Genomic DNA, 15,079 nt, shown 5'->3' with positions numbered 1-15,079 from the left:
TCGCTAAAAAGGTGAAGCATTAAAAGTACATAAAATTTGATTATTTCAAGTGCGAGCCCCTTATCATGCTCCTCACAGCCAAACCAAGGAAGCTCACCACATTCCAGGAAAATTGCGAAATCTGTAATGCTAGACGAGCTCAATTTTCTGGAGCTAAAAAAAAACTGCGAATGAATCCTACAGAGTACTAACTAGTTTAGAAAGGTGCCCAGAACGGTACACAAGACCACCCGAGTCAAATTTCTGAGTGCACTGGGTCCTAGGACCCAGCCTGGCGCAATATCTGACTCCACGCGGAGTGTCGATGGGGCGGAATGGAAAAAAAAAAAAAAAGAGTACATATCCTCATGGACAGTGCTCACCATTAACCGATATATTTGTTACAAGCTGTTGCAGGTAACCCCATACAACGCGCCGGCAAACAGAAACGCAGACCTCGCGCAACCCGCTCCGCCGCGTGCGGCCGACCGGCCGGCTGGAGTAAGTATTGCTGGTAGCGCACTTACGAATAGCTGCGCCATCTGGGAGCGGTAAGAAATAGCTGATGCTGAATGGTGCCTCTGCTTTCTGAAAAGCCTTCTCTGTTTTGCTTCTTTTATCTCTTATTTTATCTGCTGGACTGTTATGTCTGCGGATTTCCGTTAATGCATCTGTTTCAACGATTTTGTTGTCAGACGGTTGTGCATTTATCAACGATTTTGAAATTTGCAGCTTGCACGCAGTTTACGTTTATCACTGCGAGCGGCGCGGCAATCCGTGAACACTCGAATCGCGAATTTTAGCCACATTAAAGCGCCGTTGCTGGTTTCGACCAGACGCCACCTTTCCGCGACCAACTTGCTAAAATTCGAACGACGCTTTAACTTTGCGTGATAATTTTTAGTTTTCTTTTCAATTACTTTTTCTTGATATTTTTTAAATTTAGCCGCAGTGATTTGATTGCCCACTTTAGTGCTTGAGTTGCAATATCATCATCATCATCAACTCGTTGATTGCTCTATTTTTTTTTTCTCAGTCTGGCCGGCTGGTCGTGGCTCGCTGCTCCTACCGCTACTACCGCTGCAGGCTGTTTGGTTTGAGTGCTTTTCGGCGTTTGGCTCTTCGTTACTGTGGACGGTACGGTGTCTGGGGTTAGGGCTGGGCACACTGGCGTAGCGTTTTGCGCGTTACCGAATGCAATGTCATCTCGGAAGAGTTTGTTCAGTGATCTTGGCAAGGCGACCCTTCGCGGTATCCGAAAATGCCCTAAGTGCGGCACCTACAACGGTACTCGCGGCGTGCGTTGCAAAAACAAGGCGTGCGACGAAGTGTTTCGGGAGCATGGCGTTCGCAAGCGGGGCGCTGACGCCGTGCGGCTGCACGCTCCGGCACCGGGCCAGCTTTTCTCCGTGCGTCTGCAGCGAGGCGAGGCGCGAACCTTCGTTCAACTGTCAGCCGAAGGTAGCGCGCAGTGCGAGGGCTGCCAGGGTTCGTCCGGCTGCGCTCACGTGCAGGCCGCGCTGCGCTGCAGTGCCCAGGCCCAGGCGCTGCCGCTGAAACCATCCGTCGTGGAAGCCCAAGAGGAGAGCGTTCGAGATGCCATCTGGAAGCTGATCGCTTCCGAGGGCCCGCCGCTGGTGCAGCGCGTCTCCAGAGCAGTGCTGGTAGCCCGGCGCCAGGGTGGCTTCGTCCACGTGCGGCTCAGTCCCCGCCGCCAACTGCGTTGCGCCGACTGTGGCCGCTCGAAGCAAGGCTGTGTCCACTCATACGCATGCATGTGCGCGCTCACCAGCGCCGACAAGCTGCGCGCAGTGGCGCCTAAGCGTCCTGAGCCATCTCTCAGCTTTTTGCAGTGGTTGTCGGGGGTCACTGAGCGTATCAACCAAACAATGCGCTACGACTGTCCTGGCCGACCTGACCCTCTCGTTTTTCACGTGCCCCAGCAGTTTTTTGAGTGTCTGCAGCAGCGAATATGTGGGCGTCGGATTCCTGTGCGTAAAGACGGGGTTAAGTGCACCTGGAGCGTTACCAGCCTGTTGCACGTGCGCCACATTTTTGAGACGCCTGACATGCCACTAGAGGAGAGCAGAACCTTCATCGAAAATCGCGATGGGACCTACGAGCCCTATAAACCGCCTTTTGTGCCCAACGAACCAGCGTGCGAAGGTGTTCCGCTAATCAGACCACTGGAACTCAAAACTTTCTTGAAGGTGGGGAACTTTCCGCAGTCGGCGCCGTTCGTCATTGAGTGGACTCCTGACGTGCTTCCTCGCAGCCGGGTCGGAGAACTGCGCCTGAAGTTTGAGTACGGTCATTTGAGAAATGGACACGTTGAGTTAAGACCGTAGCTGACGGCTTCTTACTGTGTGGCATCAGCATTGTATAAGGGCGTTGCCGTACAGCGTCGTTCTCGCTGTGACTCTGTAGTAAAGCGCCGGGGCGCTGCATTTTAATTTGGTTTGCATCCAAAAGTGTTCACAACAAAACTGGAATCGCTCTGTTCGTTCAAACAGTTCAGGCTGTGAATGTGCGTCAAATAAACACTTCCTTTGATTTTTCTTGTGCACTGTTAAGTTTTGAATCCAGAAAATAAAACCGCAGTTTGTGGAGAACGTTATGGTAATTTGTTGCCATAAGATCCGAAGTTCGCCCATTGGGACGGTGCCGCCATATTAGCGAGCGCAATGCATGATGGGAAGTCAATTGTGATGTTTATTCTCCATAGTTGTAGCAGCAGCGGTTGCAGTGTTTCTTTTTGATGATTAAGCTAGTACACGGCAGTGTGCTTTGCACGTTTCCGTCTGAACTTTGACGTTCACCGCTACGGCGATGTCGTTCGTGGGCGACCCTCGGGGACGGAACGGCAGCTGCACGTTTTACGGGAGCTTCGAATACAAGAATCGAAGTGGTCCTGCCACCCTCTCCGTGGGCCAGTTTGTATACGTTCGGATTTCGCCCAACGACGACCCTTGTATCGCCGAACTGCAGCTTTTGTGGAAAGACCATCAGCACAGTGCACAGTTGGTCAGTGTTCAGCTGTATTTCTTGCCCGAACAGACTCCCGATGGCAGGTTACCCCACCAGGGCCAGGTAGATATGTCTTTGTTTTCGTGGATCTTGCTGATGCACCATGTGATGCAGTTTCGTGTAAACATTGTTATGCAGTCGTTGATGTGCCTCTCTGAGGTCTTTGAACGCATTACGTGCTGCTTCAGAGCGACTTAAAAGTGTACTGTGTACTGTTGACGCGGGATGAGATTGAGTTTGGAAAATTAATTTCTGCGGCGCAAGTTCTGCTGAGCAGGAACGCTTGCGTCGCAGGTTCGAAATGTGGCTCTCGTACGATGGCGTGCGCTTTTTTTTTTATTCTCCTAGCTTTATACGAACGAGCCACTTTCTAAAGTAATATTTTACCCGTTGCTGCAATTCTGTCGACGTATGCATTCCATGCGGTTATGTAAATTTGGAGCAAGTAATCGTCCTAATCTGACCTAGATATGAAATTCAGATTTAACCCAGAATTTGTAATTGCATGCCGTTCGTAAACCACACTACATTAGATATCGCTGCACCCCAGATAAAAAAAAGAAAAAGTAGGTTTTTATAGAAGACTCCTCCATCTTTTTTTGTGCGTGTATTTACCTGGTGTGTTGTCACCAAGGGCGTATCTCCAGCACTTTAATTAATTACTTGCAGCTGCTGTCCTGTCTTGGCTTTGTTCACCTTGTATGTCGTAAAATGAACTGATTTACCTGCTGTGCATTACTGGCGCTAAGAATAAAATCGATGAGGGCAAATGTTGGGGCCGAAAATAACTTTGGGCCAGAATATAGCCTTACAGCTTTTTTTTATTTGTTTTTAGCAAAGCCTTATTTGCGTTTGATTTTGCACGTTTAAAGTCTGGGATGCAACCAAAATGCATGCTAACAGTATTTGTTTCGTTATGTTTTCGGGTGAAGTTCAGTCATGTGTTTTGCGCAATTTGCCAAGGGCTCGCGGCACAAGCATTAGTGCCGTTGTGCCTGGCACCTGAAAATAAAAATAAAAAATAAAGCGGCTAGGGGTGTTGGCTCGTTGCGTTGTTCGGTTTCGTGGTGTAAAGCTGTTTTTCAAGCCATGAATTTATTAGTATATTTGGAATAGGCAGCGAATCTACGCGCACTATTTTCTTTCTACTTTTGTGTTCTCGTCGTGCGTGTTGTAGAACCCGCTTGTTGCTTTTCTCTCATATTGTCGCGCGTGTATAATTTATTTTTTTTTTTACTTTTGCCTCCCATGCGTGGCAGTGGGAGGTTATGAGTTAAATAAAATTTTTATTGAGTGATTGACGTCAAAGCTAGTAAAGCTTATTAACCTGTACTGAAACGGAAGCTGCGCGGGATTGAAAAAAGAAGGAAGGAGAGGACGAGAGATAAAGTCGCGGAAATAAGGCGAAAAAAATTATTAGTAGTGTTCATACAAAGAAATGTACGTAGCACTGTGATTGTCTCATATTTAGCATACAATGGCTGATAACACATGGAAGCTCTGCGGTGTTTCCTACTGACGTGGTCATTTGCAGAACGTGAGAGCCGTGCATGGGAAGAGCCTCTGCAGATACTATGATAAAAACAGCCGTTCTTCGGAGTAGATGTCGCCTACAGAACAGCACTAAATATAAGCTCCCTGGGCCTGGCCACTCTGGCCACTGGCTTGTCGATTTTTTTATTATTTTTTCACCCCAGCAAATGAAAGCTTCACTAGTTGTGTGTACTGAAAGATGTGAGGAAAAAGCAGCAGGGGTGCAGTGTGCAGGTGGTGGTGGATTAGAGCATTAATTATATTTTTTCTGATGATTGTGATAGCAGTGCTTGTACAGCAATAATTCTGAACTTCATAGCATGTGAGTTGTATGCTTAACTCACTGTTCAGATAAAGAGAAGAGTTTGGGCATTTGGAAGGGCCAATTCTCTAGATTGTAGGTGACATTTGTAAGCTTCAGAAAACATTCTAAAAAAAATGACTACCCAATTTGGAAGTTAGTCGCATATCATCAGATGTTAGCTAAGGGGATTGTTAAAACAAAATTAATCCTGTGCCCTCCACTATGGTGTCTCTTTCTCCCTTTCATTACATTCTCCTTGTTTTCCCTCATGCCATTGGTTGATCTGTCTGCTGGAGTGAGACAGTTGCTGTGCCGTTTCTCTCCTCATGACCACCCAACCAATGTAGAGCCTTGCAAAACCTAAGGATCATGTTGCTAGCATAACTGGTTGCTGCAATTTAAAGTGGCATGATGGTAAATTTGGATCACAATATGAGGCAGCAAATAGGCTGCAGCACTGTTGTCTATGCCAGAAGTGGTGATGTAGTGCACTTCAGAATATGAGGAGTGATTCTTATGCTGCTAACAAACATGTTTTTATGAGCAATGTGTTTGTCGTTTGTAAATATTATTTACTTTGCAAAGCCATTCATTCTAGTAACAGGCACTCTAGTCTGCACAGAAGACAGCATGTTTTACTGATAATTCTTTACCCATATGGCAGTTGGTGTTGTGTGGCTAGATCTCTGAAATGTTTTAGGGAACTCGATGTACAGACTGTAGTTTGAAATAGCTGTTACTTTGCAAACACTTCTTTAAATTGCATTGGAAGAAGGTTTTGGGACCAGTGTTACAGAATTTAAACATTTGCTGGGAAAGAGTGGTATTTATGTGAAGACTTATGTGAGTGGTATTTTCAGTTTGTCTTAACCAACTGGTGTTGCCTATTTATTGAGAACTGGGTAGGTTTGTGGGAATAAATACTTGAATTACACAGGTTTACATGTACGGTGATAGTGCTGTGTCTGTGTCTATCTTATGTTTTTCAGTCTGCGCAGTTCTTAAGTATACACAGATGCATGTCTATGATTTTATTGATTCTGCACTGCAGAAAGAAAATGGTTTATAGGGATTAAAGGGCTAGAAGATGTTACTTGGAATGCAAGATATGCAGAGTTCTGTGAAACACTCGCATTTTTGTATTGTGGTACCCGCATTATTGTTTTCCTTGTTAAATCTTCAATCATAGATGGAAATAGCTCATTGCACCTGATGTACTAGTACAATCGGATGCAAAAATTTAGACACTATGGGTGCACCACAAATTCAGTGGCCTTTGCCTTTTTGTAGCAGATGAGTTAAACTTGTTTCAGAAATTTCTTGACTCCTATTTCTGCACTTCACACCATGCCAAAAAGGTGTACAATGTGGTAACCCTGTGTCCTTCATCATCTCATATCAAGTATGAAATTGAGAAGGGGCTGCGGGATGGTTTGGGGGGCACACATCGAAACTCCTGGTTTACAGTGTGATCTTGACAAATGCTTTGGAACCTGTGGCAGCACTCATAGTGTGGTTGGCCGAAAGGCCTGTCTGGCTGGGTGGACACCATGGAATGTCATATCCAACCACAGTGGAGGGCCGTATATAAGGCTACTGTCCTACTGAGGGATCCCAGAATGGGGTTCAATACCAGGATATAATAGTGGGTACAGTGGCCACATGACCTGTGCTTATGTTACTGCAGAGGTTAACTGCCAGGGTTTGTCAGTGATTTCATGTTGGTCATAGTTGTTCAAATATCACAAAGGCAGCATTCTTAGCTGCCGCTGTTCCTCCATCTATGAACTCTTTATGTGCTATGAGCACCCCACTGCATTTGCAGTGGTTGCAGCATGCCATTTTAAGGGTAGTGAGCATATTCTGTCAGTAAGAATTGTTCTGCCTGGCATGGTTATAGTTTATTTTTTTAATGTGTTGCTGTGTTGTGTTGCGATGCATTTTATGGCACATAAGCAGCTAAGGTTACATGCGCCGAACGTGAGGTTAATTATTATTTTCTCATTTTTTTATTCATAAAGTTGTAACAGGTTTTCTTATCTAAAAGTTGTAATGAATTGTAAGGAATCTCAGTAAGGCTTAGCTTTTGTATTATACCACTAGTATATACTTCAAAAATGCTGCTTTTAAATTTGTCTTTCTATTTAGGTGGTATTTATATGTATGAAGCGAGTTTATGTTTTTTGTTCTGCATAGCCATTCAGGATAAGGATTATTTGGTTCTTTTTTTTCTTTCTCAGCCATATATAGGAACAAGAGCAATAGGCTGGATGCCTGACGATGGCTCTTGCCCCTTGCACTGTTTGGAGGCACAGTATACGCCAGCATACTGAATAAGTGATAGTTCTGTGATGCCTCGGTAGTTCTGAAATTGAATTTTGTTATGTCTGCTTAACAGGGCTGTATGAACGGTTACCGAAACCAGTACAGATTGGGGGGGCTCTTTCGGGGGAAGAAGTTTTCTTGCCTTACTTGATGCTGACAGTGTGCTGGTTGCTACGCTTTCTTTTTGTGAAAATGAGGGCAGTGTACCTCCTAGACTTGTGGCTGCAGGGACGAAAATTAGAAATATTTTCGTGTGTGAGGTTGTGTTGTGAGTGAACTGGTAAGCTCATGGAGCCAAATAATTTCGTGAGATGTTGTAAAACATGAGCTTGTTCTCAGGTTTAAATTCAGGCAAAAATATGTGTCCTGCCCAATATTGAGCAAGTGTTGAGGGGTCCTTGGCAGAAAACTGGGGCTTAGAATTTTCGACATGTCAGATTAGTCATCTCTTTTATACTCTCTGACGGTAGTTTAGTGTAAAATGACATGTATTTGAAGATGTTACAGAGTGCCTAACTGCTTTCATTCTGTCTTTAATGGCTGCACTAATCCCATTGCAAATTATGTTTTTGTGATAAATGGTTTCTCTTTCTTCATCATGGCTAGGAAGATTTTGGTGGAGTTGGCGTACTGAATTATTTCAGTTTATGACAGGAATATGAATCCGGTTTGGTGCACTTCTTTTCTCTAACACAGATAGCTGGTGCACATTGTCTCTGGTGAGGTTACCCTAGTCGGATACAACTTAAGTCTGCAGTGGAACTCCGTCCACATTCTGGACTGTGCCGCAGAATTCCTCCATGACGAAAAAGTAGTTTGCTTTTGAAAGATATTTTGCTAAATAAACAAGAAGTTTATGACAAGAAAAAAAATTATGAGCTCTAGAATTTCCTTTACTGTAGCGATTGACCAACAGAGTAATACAGGTCGCTGCGGGCCATGGCTCAGTGTTAGCAACCGCTGTTTTTTTTTTTTAAGTTGTACCCTACAATAGCTTTCTCTTCACAGCCACCGGAAATAGTCTTGGAAATGCAATACAAAATAACCCGCAGTCTGTATGAGGCATGGATTTAAAAACCTAGCATTGCTAGTTCTTTAGCTTTATATTGTACACAGCTTGAGCTTGTTTTGATGACTGTTGCTCCCTGCTGAATCACTGTGGTAATATTGCATCTTATGTAGCCGTTGTAGCCTTACCACATCCTGCACAATGACAGTGCCTCAATTTCTTTATTTTTGTTAATCATTGGAAAGAATAGCAGTTCATTTCTTTTCAGAAATAGCATCATAAAAAATTGGAGTTCTAAGACTGTTTTGAGTGTGAAGCTGATTTTTTTTTTTTTTCGTTCACTTTCAAGGCTAAGCCAACTGTTGACCACATCCCTTGAAAACCCCGTATTGTTCACAGTATTCTATTATTTATTCAATGATTAACCCACTTAGCCTGAAGGTACTGCAGCAGGAGTTTGCAGTGTTGAAAAAAAAAAAACACATCTTCATTGACACTGTACACTTGCTTTTCTGAAAGGTGATTCCATTCTTTGATGGAATGGAATCACCATATTGAGTCATGTTTTTTATGAACTGGAGCTGTAGTTTGTGACAATCCTTTTCTCAGTTCCTTCTGAGCCAGAGGATCTGGGTTCAGTCTTGCATATGGCTTCCCTTGTTGTGCAGCATGAAGTTCTGGCAGCCTCAGAAAAAGCGGTCCTGCGCCTCGAAGACTTTGTGGGCTGCATCACAGACGAGGTGGAGTGGAGCCATGGCCTGCTGGCAGGCCCGCCTTCGGGGGGAACCTCATGCCCCGGAGTGGTGGTGCTGTCATACCCACGCTACTGCCGCTACCGGGCTCTGCTCAAGCGCCTCGAAGGCCACTGGCCACCTGAAGGCAGTCTTGCCCTGCTCCTCGGAGCTGACCAGCTGCTGCCACAGGGTGCCAGTGCCTACCGCTTGCTCTTCTGTCGTGACACCTTTGATCATGAGGCGCTTGCGCATAGTGACCTCATCTGTGATCACCTTGGTACGTTGTCGTCTTCTTTTGTAAGCAAATATTGCTGCAGCCTTAAAAAACACCTTGCACAAGCTTGTGTGTGGGCTGTTTATATGACATACAGCCCAAGTACAAGTGCAAACAATTTGCATTTGTACTTGGGCTGTGTGCCTGGGCTGTTGAAAAATGAGTGACAGCTACGCACTCACATTTTCGTTGTCTGGACACGTGGGCTGCTCTGCAGGGGTGCCGAAATAGAAGGTTAATAATATCCAGACAAGGAGGACAGGATTGTATTCTTTATTTTGCGAAGATTTTTTTTTTTCCACCCAAAATGGCTATGATTGTTGTGTGCTGTTCTTTTCTTGCTTTGGAAAATATGAGTTGGATCTAAATCGGCGCGAAAGCCTGTAAGACCTTAAAGTGGCCTTTTGTAATCACATTCTTTTGGAATGGATTAAGATGAAAAATTCTTTTGGAATGGATTAAGGTGAAAAATTATGAATGGCATGTGCTTGTGCCAGTGTAGCTGCCACTGCAGTTTCCTTCAGTTTAATTTGAGGTTGAACTGCTCGTAACAACTAGTACGAGTAACTGGTTGCAAATGCTATTAGCCATGGTGCCTGCTTTAATTGGTAATGGCAAGTAATAATTAGTTGGGATGGAGGTCACTTGTCAATTGCTTATGTTAAAGTTTTGCTGGTTATGTCAGAGGGGTCTGTGTAAAGCACTTGAGGCAACTGTAGATGTACTGATTTGCTGTCAATTTGACTGGTACAGAATTAACAGGAAGAAATTCTCTCACAACTTTATTGTAGCTTCCTATTCTAGTGCTGTCAGCTGTTGGTCTGCGTGATCCATCACATATATTTACCTTCACATGCTGGTGCACCTTCATGCTTTTGCATCATTTCATTCCTTTCCTTTCTTGTTCCTGATAATTTTGCGCAAATGCCATTGTTTCTTTTCACCGAGCACGTTGCAAAAAGTAGAGACGACAGGTTGGAGAAGGGGGATTGTGTATATTGCTAGGTAACACTTGATACCTTGTAATGCCTGAATCCCTAACGAGAACACACAACATGCACCACAATTTTTTTTTAGGAAATGAAGATGGTTGATCGCAAAGTCTGGGTCAGTTGGCAGGGGATAGGAACTGAGCTTTGACATGCAGTGTATATGTAAAGGACAAAAGCAGTGACAGTTCTTTATTCTCAGAACCTCTCCTCACTCATTATTTCATTGACTCATGGAGCTTTTGCTGTGATGAAGTTCCTGGAGCATGATTACCAGCCTCTTGGTCTGTATTGCATGAATTCCGGGTTGCAGTTCAAAACTATGATGTTCAGGTAACATTCATTGTGCCAGTATGTACCATAGAAACCCGCATATAATATGAAGTTTTTTTTTTTCTAGATTTTAGCATCTCAAATTTCCACTGTGTATTATGCGCGGATCCGAACAGTTTTCAGCCGAAATCCGCAGTTCCGGTTTCATTATTATCGAGCGCCATTTCCATCATGCTTCCAATGAGAGGAGGCGCTATCTAGTGGTGGGGTAGGTTGGGAGTTTCAATTTCAGTGCCATTTCACTACACTGACCTGTCCTCGTAATGCCCTTACCAGAACGATTGCACATGGTATAGGGACCGTGAAAGCAGCATTAGGCTGCTTTTAAAAGGAGAGTAATCGTAGCTGCCGAAAGCATCGGCACCACGTCAAGCGCTGCTACGTTGTCTGGATGAGGTAAGGAGAGCCTGTGGTTAGTGCCCCCAGACACAGGCCTCTCCAGCCAACATTCCGAAGGAACTTGCCAGTTAATATTTGAAGAAATGCAAAATATTGAACGCGCTCGACAGTACCGAAGACTAGTTTCTATGGAAAGATATCTCTGACAAGGGCCTCTTGGAAGACAGCACACCCGATGATGACAGTCACTAAAGCTCCGACTACAGACACTTCCAAAGCATGCATGACAGCGCGTATGCGGGAACCAGTGTGCACTTGCTCGCGGCGCAGGACACAAGCGGGCATGAGCACGGCACCTTTGTACTTACTACTCGTGCTACATGCATCGTATCCAGAGCGTCGGCGTACACAATTAATCGGGCTGACAGCTGACATTCTTTCCTTACTCACATTACATGTGGATGAAAATTTTTTTACGTTTTTGCTATCCCCAAATTATACCTCGTATTACAGCAGAACCCCTCTATAGTAAAGTGTCTCAGACCAGCAAAAATCTCTACTATATCAGGGTCTTTACTGAATCAGTTGTTAGGGATGGCATGGCTCTAACTATGCCCTCTGGCTGCTTACTAAGCACGAAGTGTTGGTATATAAAAGAAACACTCAGAAATACCTTACATCCTGCTCTTATCGTTTCCTTTATGTGACAATTATTTATTATTAGTTATCACAAGTTATCACGTTTTCGACTCCATTTATGTCTTGTGGAAGTACCGCATTTACATGTATACAACGTGGCTACAAAAATAAAGCGAGTTTGATTCCATGCGAAAATCAAAGCTTTGCGCTACCACGGTGTCGTCTTCTGTGACAGTAGTTAAGAAATGCGTGCGGCGCTGTCAAACGCAGCAAAACCACCTAGGCAGTGCCGCCATGCCTCTGCTTCTTGCTGCTGCTTCCCCGTGCCTCGCGCTGCTCTGCTACAAACGCACGCCCTTTTCTTCCCTTTTCTGCTCCTCAGTGCACTTTTGCTGGCTTTCCTTTTTCAGCAGTCCGAGCCGGCTCCTTTCTACGTTCATAGCCAGCTTTACTTTTTCCATGCGCGTTGTGCACTTAGCCTCACAGCATCAAGGTCTTCGAAAAATTGGCTTCTGGCGGTTCTCTAGCAAGGTGGTGAAGCCTCCTCAAAGAGCGCTGATTTATTGTGTTCGGTATCTGTTTGCCTCTCAATCATAGACTTCACGCGGGCCACGATGTCATCGTTCTGCGGGAAGTACATCGCCACGGTCAAACGCTGTTTACTATAACAATTTCTTCAAAAAAAATCTTTACTATAACTCAGAAAAAATGTGCCGTCGTCTATGGAAGGCAAAATGGGACTGCAGCTTCACTTTACTATATCCAAGTTTTTACTATAACCGAGTTTACTATAGTGGGGTTCTGCTGTATATGCGGGTCCATATTATACGCAGATTTTTGCAGTAACCAAATTCCCGGCAGGTTCAGTGTGAGGCAGAGGTGGTCTAGACATGATGATGTGTGACTGCTTATTTGTAGAAACTGGGAGCATGTTAGCCTTAGTGCGACTAATTTTTTTTTCTGCTTATGTAAACGGATAGTGACTGACAGTGCTTTGTTATATAAAGTAGGTCACATCACGTGCACCTGGTAGGTATGTGTGGCTTACCTTGGTTTTGTAACATTTGAGTCACATTTATTTATTTTTTCTTTTAATTGCAGCAGATGTAAGTTCTGGAGATCTTGTAAGCTGATGTTCTGTACAATATCAAAAGGTTATTGGGAGTACTTACATTGCAACTTGCTTTCTAAGAAAGGCTGTGATTGTTTATATTTAAAATGTTTTTATTTAGCTACAGGCCTCCCTTTGCTCTTTATATTTATAGTACGTATTGTCTGTTTCTTTCCATGTTGTAATATTTCTTTAGTTTAGAAAATGTTGATGATGTGTCATTTTTTTGGGATACAGAAGTGTAGTGTCGTGAGTATAGGCATGGATGAATTATACAGTTTATTCTAATTATAACAAAGGCAAAAAGCCCTCATTATCACAATGTTATAGCTTTAGGTGGCCTTCTACAACTGTTGCATGCCAGTGGGCTTACCTACCACCATGCGTTTCAAGGACAACATAGCTGACATTGTGTGCTGGGGGCTTCAGTGCCTACAGAATGGGGCTTAATGTTTGGAAAAGGTCCCTCCCTGTCCTCTATACTTTATTCCTCCAAAACCCGTTTTCTCGGAGCTGAAGCTTATGTGCACCACAGAAGAAATTCGTGTGCACTGACCAGGATATATTTGTGTTAATATATTGGGTTGGTGTGACCAAATTTGGCCACATCAGAGGTACCAATGGTTCCTTACAGGAATAAGTGGACAGAAAAGATGTCTTCCAAATTTTTAGCCCCGGCTGCTAAGCCCTGAAGCTGATCTGAGGTGCGGTAAAAGTAGGCACACTGCAGTAATTTCGTCACAAGCACCAGTTTTTATTGACTTCTCTGCGTGATGCACGAGCATGCTGGTCACAACAACTTTATTACTCAGCTTCACTGTAAAACAGCTGTGTCTTGTGTTGGAGGTGGAAATGCCTGACCGAAGGCAATTCATGCTTTTGTCATGGCCATCTTTAGGTGAACGAAAATTGTCTGCATTTTTATTTTCCGCCACTGTCACTCATCTTACTCTTGTGAAACCATTGGGACTTCAATACAGTTGAGCACAACAAACGCATTGACAAATGTCCACACCATGCGACCATGCCGCAAAATTGAAACTGAAGTGCTTGGGCCAGTTGAGGAGTTTTGCAGGTCATGCTCGGAGAGGAGGTTGGAGAACCGGAGAGCTTCAGTGACCTTAACAAATTTATTGAGGCACAGCGAGCTGTGTATATTATCGCGCTGTGCGACTTAGTTCAGCAGGACTCATGCTTGAGTTTTGGCGAAGATGGCCGTGCCAGTGTCAGATATTTTTTTCATACCAAAGCTGATGAATTAGTGGAGAAATGCCCCATGTGAGCCCTGCATGAGATGGAAAATTTTGCACTTGGTTAGTGTGGTGCGGGATGAGGCCAGTTATGTTCAGTTTGCTACATCAAGTGGCTACTGAATTGCTGCGCACCATTACAAATCGATATACTCATTGCGAAATCGCCAATGAAGCTCACTTCGGGTTCATGATATCCCTTTGCCTAAAAAGACTTCTTAAAGAGTGAGATATCAGATACATCATTTTGTATGGAAGCTTCCAACTGGAATAGCTATCCCCTGGTCATATCCATTATCCATTACTTTGGTGTAAACCGTTTCATTATGACTGTATTTGCTGTTCACCACGTGCAATTAGTGTATTGCCTGTAGCAAGTACTCTGACATTATATAATTTGTGCATATTGGGTTAGTCTATTCATGAACTTCATAGAAAAGTAAATCTGATGTAACGAAAGAAATCTTGTCTAACCATATGTTAGATTGACGTCTATCTCTTACTCGTCTTCAATATTTTGTCATGCCACTGGGGTACATATAATTTGCAGCAATTTTAGTATGACATGTGAGAACAGTGGAGGGGCAGCCCTTTCAACATGGACGTATGTGTTGCTTGTCATGTGCGAAGAAGGTAGAAAGAAAATCGCCGATTCTGCCTTGCAGCACCAGTGGAAAGGGGTCGCCAGCGAAAGCGCAGCCGCAAAGCTAACTCTGGGTCCGAATCCTCTGAAGAAGGAAGCTCAGAGATGATAACTGCTGCTGCAAGTGCACCATTGAAGCCTTCAGTACCCCACAGCAAAGCCAACCAAGACAAAGCAGCGCATGTCAAGCTGGAAAAGGTTAAGTTTGAAAAAACATCGTTGGACAGTATCCCAAAGAACAAGCCTTCCCAAGAAAAAAAAGTTCAGGACAAAGTGCCTCTGGACAGAATGCCCCAAGGCAGGATGTCACAAGACAAGTTGTCACCAGATACAGTGTCACAAGACAGGAAGCCACATGACAAAATGCTGCTGGACAAAACACGAAACGGTGCTGATGAGTTTCTACGGCGCCTCTTCCAGTTCATGAAGGAACGCAACACTCCCATTCAACGTGTGCCTCATCTCGGTTTCAAACAAAGTAAGCTGTTTTTTTAGCCCATTTCTTTAGAGCTGGGCTACATGCAGCATCAAAATCGGTCCTCAAACTGCCATGATTTTAAAAGCCCTTGTTTGCCTAAGCTATATGCTGC

The 15,079-nt window shown here is 44.2% G+C and overlaps 2 protein-coding genes across 3 annotated transcripts in view; both read left to right on the top strand.

The window, feature by feature from the left end:
* Positions 1–1,122: 1,122 nt before the first annotated feature.
* On the top strand, positions 1,123–2,534 carry LOC149349981 (uncharacterized protein C2orf42). Its single transcript, XM_089578976.1, has one exon. The coding sequence runs from the start codon at positions 1,179–1,181 to the stop codon at positions 2,325–2,327; it is 1,149 nt and encodes a 382-aa protein (XP_089435102.1). The 5' UTR covers positions 1,123–1,178; the 3' UTR covers positions 2,328–2,534.
* A 139-nt stretch (positions 2,535–2,673) lies between these two features.
* Positions 2,674–15,079, top strand: part of LOC149349980 (AT-rich interactive domain-containing protein 5B-like) — a 37,743-nt gene continuing 25,337 nt past the window's right edge. For both annotated transcript variants that reach the window (XR_016290184.1, XM_089578973.1), the window contains exons 1-3: positions 2,674–3,069; positions 8,846–9,188; positions 14,512–14,967. Coding sequence is in view for 1 of the 2 variants with exons in the window: in XM_089578973.1 (XP_089435099.1) it covers positions 2,809–3,069; positions 8,846–9,188; positions 14,512–14,967 (1,060 nt within the window). In the remaining variant the exon portion in view is untranslated. The remainder of the gene's footprint in view (positions 3,070–8,845; positions 9,189–14,511; positions 14,968–15,079) is intronic.

The sequence above is a fragment of the Amblyomma mixtum genome, chromosome 3 (genome assembly GCF_055824585.1).
Source record: "Amblyomma mixtum isolate Tamu chromosome 3, ASM5582458v1, whole genome shotgun sequence".
Classification (NCBI taxonomy): domain Eukaryota; kingdom Metazoa; phylum Arthropoda; class Arachnida; order Ixodida; family Ixodidae; genus Amblyomma; species Amblyomma mixtum.
This window is presented reverse-complemented; position numbering and strand designations above follow the sequence as displayed.

What these genes read in the sequence shown, in the direction of transcription:
- LOC149349981 (XM_089578976.1), top strand. Translation starts at nt 1,179, where the DNA reads ATGTCATCTCGGAAGAGTTTGTTCAGTGATCTTGGCAAGGCGACCCTT.